This window comes from Rhinatrema bivittatum, chromosome 10 (assembly GCF_901001135.1).
Source record: "Rhinatrema bivittatum chromosome 10, aRhiBiv1.1, whole genome shotgun sequence".
NCBI classification, from domain to species: Eukaryota; Metazoa; Chordata; class Amphibia; order Gymnophiona; family Rhinatrematidae; genus Rhinatrema; species Rhinatrema bivittatum.
Window position 1 is genome coordinate 78,766,171 of NC_042624.1, and position 14,164 is coordinate 78,780,334.

At 43.0% G+C, this 14,164-nt stretch overlaps 1 protein-coding gene across 1 annotated transcript in view; it reads left to right on the plus strand.

The window, feature by feature from the left end:
• Window positions 1-3,660: 3,660 nt before the first annotated feature.
• The window catches only part of TGFBR3 (transforming growth factor beta receptor 3), a 260,301-nt gene continuing 249,797 nt past the window's right edge, over window positions 3,661-14,164 (plus strand). The window contains 1 exon segment of the mRNA XM_029617812.1: window positions 3,661-4,241. Coding sequence (XP_029473672.1) covers window positions 4,187-4,241 — 55 coding nt within the window. The 5' untranslated portion in view covers window positions 3,661-4,186.

Below are 14,164 nucleotides of genomic sequence, written 5' to 3' on the forward strand. Positions count from 1 at the left end.
CGCGCGCGGTGCCGCTACTTCTCCTCCCCAGATCTGCCGGCAGATCTCGGGGGGGGGGGGGTGTCACTCCCGCGCCCCCCCCCCCCGAGATCTGCCGGCAGGAGCGGGAGGAGAAGCAGCGGCGCCGCGCGCGCGCGGTGCCGCTACTTCTCCTCCCCAGATCTGCCGGCAGATCTCGCGGGGGTCACTGCCGCGCGGCGGGAGTGACACCCCCCCCCGAGATCTGCCGGCAGGAGCGGGAGGAGTCAATGGAGCCGGGTGAGGGTTGCGGGAAGTCGCGCTTACGGCGCCGGGAGGAAATGGAGGTGGGTGAAGGGAGGGACTGAGTGGGAGGGAGGGAGAGGGGGACTGAGTGAGTGGGAGGGAGAGGGGGGACTGAGTGGGAGGGAGTGAGGGAGAGGAGGGAGTGAGGGAGAGGGGGGACTGAGTGAGGAGAGGGAGGGTGGAGAGGAGTGGGTGGGGGAGGGGGGTGGTGAAGAGTGAGGGGAGAGAGAATGAGGGGGAGGTGAGAGACAGAGGGATGTAGCCCGTTTTAACGGGCTTTACGGCTTGTATGTTTATATAGTACATATATATATCTTAAAATAATTAAGCAATTGACCTCTAGTACTGCTTGGAAAGATTAAAACTTTGGGGACAATATTAAAAATTCTCTGAGCTGGAAACAAAGCCAAATAAATGTATCTAATTTCTATATGCTGAAATTCATCCATACTTTCCCAGCTAGTTGTGTGACTGAATATTTGGCTAAATCTACTTGTTCAAAATGTAAAATGGGTAGATTCAGGACTGGCATTTGCTTGACTGGTGTTACCTGGCTAAATTTAGCCAGTAAGCACTAAATATCATGCTAACCTTTTAAACCAGCTAACCTTTTAATCCAGCTAAAATGTGTGGCTTGCAATTTTAATCACACAAATTTGGCTAGTTAAAGGGCCAAATCTTTAAATGAGTAGATTTGCCCAGCTGAAACCCAATTTTAGTAGGGTATAGTGGTAGAGGTATACTACCATCCACCTGGCCAAAATGAGCAGACAAACCATGAGATGCTAAAGGAAATTAGGGAAGCTAACAAATTTGGCAGCACATTAATAATGGGAGATTTCAATTACCCCAATATTGATTGGGTTAATGTCACATCAGGACATGCTAGGGACATAAACTTTCTAAATTAAATAAATGACTGCTTCATGGAGCAGCTGGTCCAGTAACCGATGAGAGGGGAACAGTTTTAGACCTAATTCTTAATGATATAAGGATTTGATGTAAAAGGTAATGGAAGTGGGGTTGCTTGGCTACGGCGATCATAATGCAATCAAATTTCAGTTAATGACTAGAGGAAGGACATTAAATAAATCCAATTCCAAAGGGAGACTTTGATAAAGTGAGAAAAATAGAAAAAAAATCCTAAAAGATGCAGCTACAAAGGTAAAGAGTTTATATCAGGCGTGGACATTGTTTGAAAATAACATATTGGAAGCCCAGATCAGATGTATTCCATGCATTAGAAAGGGCGGAAGGAAGGCCAAACAACTGTCAACATTGTTAAAAGGTGAGGTGAAAGAGGCTATTTTAGCTAAAGAAACTTCTTTCAAAAAATGGAAAAAGGATCTCTAACTGAAGAAAATAGGAAAAAGCATAAGCATTGGCAAGTTAGATGTAAAACATTGATAAGGCAGACAAAAAGAGAATTTCTTAAATATATCTGCAATAGGAAGCCTATGAAGGAGTCAGTTATACCATTAGATGATCAAGGGGTTAAAAGAGCACTTAGGGAAGACAATGCCATAACAGAAAGACTAAAAGAATTCTTTGCTTTGGTGTTTATTGAAGAGGATGTTGGGGAGATACCTGTGCCAGAAATGGTATTTAATAGTGATGATTCGAAAGAATTGACATAAATCTTGGTGAATTGGATGATGTAATAGGGCAGCTTGACAAACCAAAGAGTAGCAAATCACCTGAACCAGGTGGTTTACACCCCAGAGTTCTGAAAGAACTAAAAAATGAAATTGCAGATCTATGGCTAGTAATTTGCAACGTATCATTAAAATCTTCTGCTGAGGTAGATTTTTAAAACATACGTGCGCGCATACTTTTGTTTGCGCCACTGGCGCGAACAAAAGTTCACCAGATTTTATAAGATACGCGTGTAGCCGTGCATATCTTATAAAATCCAGAGTCGGAGTGCGCAAGGCTGCGCAAAATCGGCAGCCTGCGCGTGCCGAGCCGCGCAGCCTGCCTCCGTTCCCTCCGATTTCGGAGCGGCCTTGGAGGAAACTTTCCTTCTGCATCCCCCCCCTTACCTTTGTTGGGCAAGTTACGCCTGCTTGAAGCAGGCGTAACTTGCGCGCGCCACCCCGGCATCCCCCGGCACAGACCACAGTGCCGGGGGACTCGGGACCGCCTTCCCGGCCCGCCCCCTGCTCCAGACACGCCCCGGGACTTACATGCGTCCCGGGGCTTTGCGCACGCCTGCAGCCTATGCAAAATAGGCGCACCAGCGCATGAGTGCCCTGCGCGCGTAAATCCAGGAGGATTTACGCACGCAGGGGTTTTAAAATCTACCCCATTGTAGCTGAAGATTGGAGGATGGCCAATGGGACAACAGTCTTTAAAAAGGGCTCCAGGGGTTATCCAGGAAACTATAGACTGGTGTGCCTGATTCACTGCCAGGAAAGATTGTACAAATCATTCTAAAAAATAAGATCACAGAACATATATAAAGGCATGTTTAATGAGATACAGCCCGCATGAATTTACACAAGGGAAGTCTTGCCTTACCAATCTGCTACATTTTATTAAAGGGGTTAATAAAAATGTGGATAATGGTGATTCCATGTTAGGAGTTACCACTCAGGTAAAGGATCTGGATGTCCTCATGGTTAATATTTTGAAATCCTCAGCTCAATGTGCTGCAGCAGTCAAAAAAGCAAACATAATGTTAGGAATTATTAGGAAGGGAATGGTGAAAAAAACGGAAAATGTCATAATGCCTCTATATCGCTCCATGATGAGACTGCATCTTGAGTACTGTGTACAGTTCTGGTCGAGGCATCTCAAAAAAAGATAAAAGTTGCGATGGCGAAGGTACAGAGAAGGGCAACCAAAACGATAAAGGGGATGGAGCAGCTCCCCTATGAGGAAAGGCTGAAGAGGTTGGGGCTGTTCAGCTTGGAGAAGAGATGGCTGAGGTGGGATATTATTGTCTGTATTATCAGGCAGGCCACTCTCACCCCCTAAAAATGTTGCCAGCAATAATTTGGTTATGGGTTTGCCAGTTGCTTAGTTTTGCATAGAGGTAACAGCACCGAGAGGGCAGAGCATGCCTGTGAATTAAATCCGCGTGGGCTGTGAACAACTGCTCGACCCGCCACCCCCTAGAACACACACTTATCTTGCACACTTAGCTTCACTTTTCACCATTTCCCTCCCCCCCCCCCCCGATGAAAACTGGATGGATGATGCCCTAAAGGCCACTGGAGCTTTTCTTCCAGTGGCTCCGGTCTGCCTTGTCCACTGGAAGCAGTGGAGAAGAGACCTATTCTCTCCCCGTAGTTAAAAAACAATAAAAGAGGGGAGCGGCAGCTTAGCTCGCTCGGTTCACAGCAGAGAAAGCAAAAAAAAAAAAAAAAAGTGCCCAATGAAGCGGGTGGAAGGGAGTGCGAAGCCAGCAGCAGCAGCGAGGGAGGGAAGTGGCTGGCGTGCAGCTCCGGCGAAGCCCTCTCTGCTCAGCCCTGCTCGCCCCGCCCCGGTTACGCCGCTCACAGCCCCTTCCAGCTCCGTTTTGCTCGATGCTTTCTCTCTCTCTCTCTCTCTGCTCGCCCCAGTTGTTGTTTTTGCAGCGTTGCAGCCGTGGACGCTGGCTTTCCGCACAGCAGCCGACGGCGAATGCATTAGCAGAGCGGGGCACAGCCTCGTCTGCCGCCTTGATTTGTTTTGCTGTTCTGCGTACGCGCTCCGGTACTTTCCAGCTCCCTAGATCGGAGTGGACTTGCGGGACGCGGTTACAGCATGAGATTGCTGACCTTTCGTATGCTCTTCGGAGGCACCGCAAACCTGGGCAGGATTTGCTGCTAAAAGCGGATAGCAGTGAATTTCGAAGGACACACTCACTGGAGATCGGCAGCACAAAACTCGGCAATTAATCGAGAGGCTCGGAGTCGACCCGGCGTCGGTAAAGAAAATGATCTCGGGTTGGATGATCGGAGCGCTTGTCATCTGCGCTTCAGCGTTTGCAGGTAAACTTTATTTTCTTCCACTTCTTCTCCCCCCCCCCCCCCCCCCTCATTGCAGACCAAGATGCACATGTTAATAAACTGCTGCTGCTGCTAGCTGAATCAAGTGAAAAGAAATTCGCAAGCAGTCACTGACAGCCAGATCGAGGGCTAAAAGAAAAGCATGAACGTTAGCCCTCCATAGGCCTGCTGCTCTCGGTGACAGATTATTTCATAGTTGTCAAAAACTGGTCCTGAAAGCTTTCCCATGGCCAGAGGCTGGTGCCCAAGGTAGAACAAATATTTAAATATTTGGCTTCCACTTCTAAGGAAACTTTTTTTCTCTGGCTGGTTTTGCTTTATTTGATTTAAAAAAACCCCAAACAAACCTAACTGACACGTGTTATTCTATCGTAACTGAATTACTATGTCTTCAGATGGCAGTGGAAAGTCTAGTATAGTTAATATCCAATCTATTTGTAATGAAGAAGAGAAGCTGTTTGGGACAGAGGTACTACTATAACCGTTTAAATGATTATCTCCTGCTCCTTGTCCACAAGCACTAATGCTACAAATAGTGTGGCAGAGTTTGTGCACATAGCATGATACTTACTATAGTTAATCCATACATTTGTTAATGTTGCTTATTACCAATGCATCACAATTGTAGATATTTATGTACAGGAGTGCTACAGGAGTGATAATCTGTGTATTATCCTCCTACTCCTACTTGCTATTAAAGCTATGAGCGAGAGAGAGTTACTACCCAGTGATGTAGACCGCTGCTTCTGAGCACTTTGTGTTTTTAGCTCCTCCCACGCAGAAAGCACATTTTACTACCTTGGGAAACCCATATTACCACATCATAAACAACGGTGCAGAAATGAAATGCTTAAATTAGAAGATGAGGAGATTGGAAAATACAGAAGAGGCAAGAAAATGTCATTCGTCCTAATGTGACGTGCTGTTGGTGTTACCAGCACTGTTTCCCTAGCCTTTAAAGCTTTAAAGTAAATAATGTGCCTACTTTATTCCATGCATGCCCTCAACACCTTTCACCTGTGACTTTGTTTGTGTGAAGGCATAATGGTTACCCGTATGGACCTTTACCACATCTCAGGGTATATATTCAATAGAGCCACAGATCACAAGAGGGTTGGGTCTGGCTTAGAAGTGAAAAGATACTGAATGGCTAAAAATATCGCTATTGGAATTGACTGTCACACACTATAGACTTCTCTGGGTCTTATGGTTAGATTCACAGCAAATTCCATCCGACACCAGGGCTGCCTTTTGAGAATGTTAGTAGAGTTGCTCCAGTAATTTCAGCCCACCTTAATTTTTATTGCTATTTGGCCTTTGCTCAAGATAGGCTTCAGGGATATTCAGAGCCGGGGGACACACTGCCTCTGAACATCCCCCAGCTGTACAGTGTATTGTGTCAGGTGCAAAGCACAGCTATTAAGCACATTTAGAGAAACAGCTTGGATTGTAAGCACTGCTGGAGATAGGGAAATAGCCACAGTACCTGAATATCATCAGCTTGGAAGTGCCAAACAGCGGAACATAAATAAATAACCACAAATGTTGCAGTCAGTAGAAAGTTTCACACATCTCCTCTAATTTAAACATTATATACCAGTCGCCTGGTAAATTGAAATAACTAAATTGCTCTAAGAGGCACACAATTCTAATCAATTTTGAACATTAAAATAGACCCTAATATTTTACCTTGGCCATTCATGCTTTATTGTCATTATTTAATGTAATTACAGTGGAGATGGGTAAGGAGGTGAAGTAAACTTACAAGGGACATCTTCCAAATCATTGTTTACCTATATAGTAATAATGTAAACAAGTCTAGAATTGCATGGTTTATGACTTCAGGACCTGTGTGTGTATCTTGGGGTGGGAAGGGGGAGAATTAGGTATGGCCATGCTTGTGGATGGGTGAGGGCTGTACTTTGGCTGCTGCTCCTCTGTGTATTCACTGGCAAGGCAGTGGGGGACCCGCTAGCCCCGTGCTTCTGCTGGTGGGGCACCTTGGCAAAAGCATGCAGTGTTCCAGCAGGATTCGTCTTTTCTGTTCCCCCCATCCCGACTTCCTCTAACTCAGGACTATGAGTGCTGATATATATATATATATATTTTAAGCAGCGCTCTTATTTATTATAATTCAAATATTTAGGAATAAAAGATATACAACCTTTATAATGACCTTTTAATATCTAGTTCTTTTTTGAGGGTCTGTTGCTGTCTTTGGATATATTAGGGTAGTGACAGAAGAGGTCTTCGACTGAATAGAACAGCAACACCCCAACTTACCTACTCGTATCATGGTCATCATCGTTTATTTATTGCACACTTTTCAACAAAAGAGCTCAAACTTACGAGTTCAGATTTGCAACAGCATTTGTAAGCATCTCTGATATAAACAAATAAGATAATGAAGGTAGCAGGGTGATAGCAAAGTAAGGGACAGTAGATAGAAATACAAAAGATGTAACGTTTGGGGAGGTAAAGATATCAGTAGAGAACATAAAATTAGGGATTAAAAACAGACTAACAGAAGTTCTGGTGAATACGAAAGTAGTTTTTTTAAGGTGATGATTGGGAAAAGTGCAAGCTGAGATAAATTATGTTCTGTGTCAAAGTAATTATTTGGTGGTGAATTGGGTAAGGTGTATTTTCTAGGTGACTGAGCAATTTTGCTTTATCAAATAGTCTTTTTGGTGACACCATGGTAAGGCAGGAGGTAGTTTTCTAGATTTTATCTGGATAAGGAGTTACGAATCGACAAACAAGTTATATATGATACCTTTTTTTATTGGAAAAGCAGCAGGTTGACTTTTGTAAGCGCATCACAGGTGTATTTAGTCCAGTGAAAAGGTATTACCTACAGCTTGTTTGCAGACTCTTAATTCCATGTAACCAAGTGGATTAACACAATTCTTTGCTGAGTCTAGAAAAGGAGCAATGGATGTGAGTGAGGCTGGCAAAGATTGCAGGGGAGTAGCAGGGCTGGAGCAGTAGAACTTGACTGTAGTAGTTTCTGTGACATATCAATAGTTCTTATAGGCGCCAGCTGGTGTGTCTTGAGGGGCAGGCTATATTTCAGCTTCTAGCATGAAGGCAACCTCAAAGAGCCACAGTTTTGGTAATTTTCTGAAAGTTAGGTTGCATAGTTTAGTGTAAGTTAAATGGTAGGGAACTCCATTGGGTTGGAACCGAACCCAAGAAGACTCTCTGGTACTTGTAAGATATGATCTAAATAGAAAGAGATTTCAGTAAGTTAACTGTCTTTTAACTTGCCACCAAAATAGAAATTAGCAAACAAATAATTCTAATGATTTTATTTTTATTAAAAGTAGGTATGGACAACATTATAGTACAGTACAGTAAAAAGTGCAGGTCTGGAAGAAGCTATGAAGCGAGTAATTTACATTTAAAAAGTTGTTTTCCTGAGGGCAGCCTGATGGTTTAGAACTATAATGGCTAGTGCTTTGCCATGCCAAATGAGAAATGTGGTTTTCATTCCTACCTCCTACTTCCCCCTCCTCCCTTCCCCCAACTGTGGACTGTGAGTGCTGAATTAGCAGTAACAGCCCCCTAGGGAATAGTGCAAGTCAAATTGTATTCTTACTGGGATACTTAGCAACTAGTTGGAGAGTAGCAGTGCATGTTGGTTTGAAGGCAATTGCACACATACTGCACTCCCATTGCTGCAGCACTTCGCCTACTGGGGATCACAGTGCGGGTAAAAAGTGGAAAATACTAGGTTTTCTGTATGATAAGACTGTCAAAGTAGGCTGAGGACAAGTATGGAGTGAGAGTCCTTATGGGGCAGAAAAAACTCTCCATATAACTATCTTCTTTAATGAGTTTTAAAAGTATTGGCTTGATTAGATTTAACGAATGTGTAAGTAACTTGTCAAAAGACTGTAAGAGCTTGATGTGATGCTGGGATCTGAGCCTGCACAGACAGGTTTTACACTCCTGTGTCCTAACCACTAGGGTGTCCTGCCAACCCAAAACACAGCGGAAGTAGCATTTGAGAATCCGTGGTGTGGAAGGGAGAGGGGACCTCTCTGAAGATGTGGGAGATAAGGGTAGAGAAATGAGGTAGCTGTTCTCCAGTTGCCCTCTCTCCAATGCGCTGCTTAGCGCAGCACTGTGTTGGACCCACTCACTTAAAAGTGCAGGTGCGTATTGGCCAGCGGGAAGACAGCTGCATGTGAGACACTGGCATATAAAAAATCAGAACATGGGCTCTGTGTGCCAGGGCCTAGTGCTGCCCCTGATTTTAGTTAAATAATTCTGTAATGTTGTCAAGTAGATTTTTTTTTTTTAAATTAGAGTTAGATTTCCATTTTGGGCAACCGAAGTGCAAAATCCCTATATCAGTTTGGCACAATTTTGAAACAGGGCATCTTTTTTTTTTTTTTTTTTAATCAAAGATTCAATTTTCTGCAATATCTAGAAGGGAAAAAATACACAGAGAAAAATCACACAAGCATAAATCTGCAAAATTCATTGTGAAAATGGTCCTATTCTTAAACTGAACACTTAGCAAAAGTACTGCAGCATTTTTTGCAGATTTTACTTGCAGAATATTTTGCTATCAATTTTGTTTTCTTCTTAATATTTGCAGAAATTCAAATCCTTGGTTAAAGAAATACTGTTTTAAAAGTGTACTGGCCAACTGATCTGCAGGCTTTTGACAGGTTTTTTTTCCCATAATTAAAATCTGGCCCATAATGTTGTAGATTATTTTAGGAAGAGCTTAAGTGTACTTAATTTTGGCGTGAATGCAAACTGTGCAGTCCCGTGACAGCACTCTCCATTGTCACTTTATAATTTGGGCCTGAGAAATTATAACATTCATTTGCTAATCCTAACTGAAAAAGTGGCTCTATGAACATGCATCATCAGTGTTTTAAAGGGGCAGTTCAGTTTGAAGGTCTCCTTTGTAGAAATATAGTGACTGGAAGCTATGCTGGGTGTCAACACGACAGAAATACTAACATCCTTTGAAAACTGATATGTTTAAAAACAATTTGTTAGGTACCATATTCGAATAAGCTTTCTGTTTCTTGCTGGCACTGATAGGAGAGCATTGAAGGGAACAGGAGACTCATGGGCCGTGCTTCAAGCTGGGCTGGTGCCTGCTATTTTAAGCCGGATTTACTATTTAGACATTATTATGCAGTAATAACTTATAAAATGGCTTTGAAAGAGTTTATTTTTCAACATGAAATGACATTTTAAGGTGGTCACGGTGCATTACAAATTAACTGTATGAGGCAGCCTTTGGAAGTAGATACAACCCTAATCCTAAATTTGGGGCACAGAAATCCCAGAGAGCGGTTCTTGATTTTGCAGGGGTGGGGCGGGTACTGATTTATACCAAATGGGCAAGTAATCTTGGGGCAGTCAAATTGAGTGATCTCAAGCTGCAAATTAGTGTGAACGAGCAACATCAGAAGCTAGAGGAATGCTAGGGGAGAGGTATGACCATTTGAAAAGAGGAGATGATAATGCTTCTTTACAAATTATTGGAAAGAGTAGATGCAGTCCAGAGGAGAGCTACCAAAACGGTACCATGCCTATACCAGAAGCTTTATAAAGTGTGATTTATGACCTAATTATACATTCCCTAAAGGAGAGGAGCAATAGGAAACTTATGGCAAATACACTCAAATACTTCAAAGCTAGAAGTAATGTACAAGAAGCAACAATCGGGCCGATACAGTACAGTGCGCTCTGACGGAGCGCACTGTTAACCCGCCATTGGACGCGTGTTTTCCCTTACCCCTTATTCAGTAAGGGGACAAAAATACGCGTCCAACCCGCCGAACCTAATAGCACCCTCAACATGCAAATGCACGTTGATGGCCCTATTAGGTATTCCCGCGCGATTCATAAACAAAATGTGCAGCCAAGCCGCACATTTTGCTTTCAGAAATTAGCGCCTACCCAAAGGTAGGCGCTAATTTCTTTGGGCACCGGGAAAGTGCACAGAAAAGCAGTAAAAACTGCTTTTCTGTGCACCATCCGACTTAATATCATGGCGATATTAAGTTGGAGGTCCCGAAGGGTAAAAAAAAAAAAAATTTGAAGTCTGCCTGCAGCTGTTGGGTCGAAAACTAGACGCTCAATTTTGCTGGCGTCCAGTTTCCGAGCTTGTGGCTGTCAGCGGGCTCGAGAACCGACACCGGCAAAATTGAGCGTTGGCTGTCAAACCCGCTGACAGCCGCCGCTCCGGGTCAAAAGGAGGCGCTAGGGACGTGCTAGTGTCCCTAGCGCCTCCTTTTGCCTGTTTCTACTGCCGGGCCTCATTTAAATTCAGAATCACGTGCACAGGCGAGTGGCCTGTGTGCCCGCTCTCCCGCGGACTTTATTGAATCGGCCTGATTCTGGAAATGAAGTTCTAGGGCAAGGAGCCATTTTTTGAAAATGAAAGGGGTGAGACTCAGGAGAATATTTCAATAATTAAAGAGTGGTAGAAGCTTGGTTTAACCTCCCAATGAAAGTGGCAGTGACAAAGCAATATCAGAATTCAAGAAAGAATGGAATAAGAGCTGAGATCCTTAGTTGCTGGAAAGTGAAGGTGAAGCTAGAGCTCAGGTAGGGACTGCGGCATTACAACAAGAGGGGAAGATGGGCAGGGATCACATGGATTTGGTGGTTATTTGCTATCATAGTTATTGTTCCCTGTAAAGGCATTGCCGGAAAGTTGAGTTACTTGTAAACCGATACGATGTGCAAACGGTTGTCGGTATATAAAAAGTTCTAAATAAAAAATAAATAAAAATCATACTACTAAAATCGGCTTGTCCATGGGACATATTTTTCTGTCCCATCCCATGGCAATTTATGCCTGTCCCATCCCATCCCATGGGATTCCCATTACAATATTAATATGGAATACAGTTCAAATAAAATTATTAAATTTATGAAAGTTTACGTTTAGTGTCTACTAAATAGGACTACATGTACAAAGAGACATGCAAAACGACAAAATTTATTAACTTTATTAACTTTAACACCAAAGACGACAATCAACAACACAGCAACAATGGCTGACTAGCCGCGCGCATGCGCAATGTGCCAGTCTGGCAGTGTTACCACTCGTTAAATTGAGAAAACCTAGACAGAGCCTTTAAAAAATCTAGGAAAACCTGAATTATTCTTTAGACTCGAAATCCTTCTCATAGCACCATGCAGTTACATAGATGATGAATGAATTCTATTTTGTTGCATTTACGCAACTGCAAATTTCAGCCTAAATTTATTTTACAATATCAAGTATCGACTACCATGGGAAATACAAATGTGTGGTGTCCCATGGGATTCTCATGGGAATAACATTCCTATGGACAACACTGAAAATCCAACTTTTCTCTTTACCAGTACTTTATGGATGCAGTTTTCAAAGTTATAATCTATGGGTAAATGAGCGTTTACCTGTGGAAAAAGCACCCCTCTGAGTGCAGGAAAAAGCAGTAGCAGCAGGACAAGGCTAGGGCTATCCCAGCAAATTATTCATGGGCAGTTGATTTTTAGCTTCCTGTACAAACTTCCTGGTGGGGAATTCACACTTATAAACCCTGCAGGTGGGCAAGACATTTTCAACAGGAAACTCTTCAGGGAGTTTCCTGTTGAAAATGAGCACTGAGCAGGGAGATTAAAACTTACCCTCTGTTTTCTGATTTGTATTACCTTCTTTCAAATTATTTCTCAGAATGTGTAGCTATATATTACAGTAAAATTTAAATGTACTCTTCAGATAGCCTTAATTGGTCAAGATAATTATTCACCTAGTGAGGGGTCTGGTAACAAAGCCTTCTCAGATGGTTTTCATCTCAGGAATTGATTGTGAGATTATGGCAAATTATTTTCAATTGAAGATCAAACTCCTTTAATTTGACAGAACCTTTTAAATCTGAGTCTCTGCTTGACTCAAATCTTGTGGTCTGGAATAACGTTCATCTGATTTCTAAAGTAGAAGTAACCTAACTCTCAGATTAATTTTTTTCTACAGTGTGTTGGACCCATGTTCGCCATGGGCGTTGAAGATGATAAAAAAAAAAATTACTTTCTTGAGACCTTGACTGCACTCATTAATGCTTCTTTTGTGGAGGGAGTCTTCCCTACTCTGCTTAAAAAAATGGCCTGAAGAAGCCATCACTGGACCCTTCAGGACCAAGTAATTACAGCCCTATCTCTAATCTTCCATTTTTAGAGAGTCCTTTCCATTTTTAGAGAGTCCTTCGTCAACTATAGAATTTCCTTTGAAAATTTTCCCAAGGAAACTGTCCACGCACATTTACACCTGCTGGTTTGCGTGGGTATTTTTTTCTGAGAGAAATTTCATGTGCGCTTTTGGATTTTCAAAAGTGGGTGTATGCGTGCATACCCCCTCCCCAGCTCTATCTCTGGCAACGCCTCTTCTCCAGGCGGGTAAACTTACATGCGTGTTAGATCCACGGGTATAGGTTTACCCACATAAAGGGGAAGGAGGAGTGGGGTCGAGTTTACAAACATTTCTTTCCACCAGTAAAGCACTGCTTTACTCACAGAAATGGCTCTGAAAATTGACCTTCCCTTTGACCAGGTTTCTGAAATGTGAACCTCTCCAAAAATCCCTGTTTAGGTGCTGTATGAAAGTATTGCTGAAGACTGTTGTACTGTACCAGGACAGATACCTATATATCACAACTTGATATAGTTCCTAGTATACTGTACACCAATTCCCACCCCCTGACAGATTCCCCTCTCCCCATAAGAGTATTTACCATATTGGGAAATGTTTTTCAGATGCGGAGAGTAACCCTAAAGCCCCCTCTCCTAAAATGAAAGTGGCGTTTCTGTTCATATTTTTTTCGGGAGAGCATTCTTGTTTGCTGTTATTACGATGTTCTTTGGTTCACCTGCACCCCACTTAAGCCTAGTGCAAGGGAGGTTTACCATCTCATGCCAGGCTGCGAAGCTAACATTGGCAAACCAGCCTTCTATTGAGACCCAGGTGAAGGGGGTGCCAGAATTGCGAGGATCACTTTTTCTGTTTAGTCGGATCTTCAGCAACAGCTAGGTCTGCTTTCTCAATACTTCTGTGATTTTGCTTCCTTCCCCCCCGATTCCTTCTTTCTGCCGTGAGCCTGGCCTGTCAGCCTCTCTTTTATATAGAGACTGTAATTGTCTCTATATAAGGCTATAGAGACAATTACAGTCCACATCTTAATTTCTCCGACCTAGGCTTACAATTCCAATGTGGCGTTTCACTTGATGTTAGTGGTTCATTTTAAAAGGTAGCCTGACTATTTGTAGAAAGCTTTTACTTCAAGCCGTAGTGTTGGCATTGAATTAATAAAGGGCTCCACTGCAGGCTTGTTTCACAAGCAGCATTGCCAGCTTCTAGTTTACTGTGGCAATGCATTTTCAAAGCATTATGTAATTGTGATAGTGTGAAACTGAAAAGCAGATCTGTTCGAGAAAATTTGCCTGACAGGCCGTGTAGCGAACCGGTTGGATGTTACCCTTCTCAATTGCGTTTTGGAAGAGTGCCAGTAATGGAGTAGTCCCCCCCGCTGCAAGCCAAAAGAGTGCTCACGGTCATGTTGTTGCTTGAGTTCCCATCCATTCCTCCAGGCTCTGTTGTTTGATCTATCTGATACCGCCTATCTTCACAGATGGAAGTGGGAGGACTGAAACGTTAAGCACTTAAGGAAGAGCTTCCCTTCAGAATGTGTTTATGGAAGAAGCGTGATTGTGTGCAATAAGTGAATACTTCCTGAGTGCTGCTTGTTCTGAGGCCAGCAGGGCACGTTGTAACACTAGCCTGTCCGTAGTGCAATAGTTGAGCATCCTGAAATGTTAGGAGAAATATTCTGTTTTATTACTAGAAAGCCGTTTTGATGTGGTATCTACTGGCATTTACGTTTTGT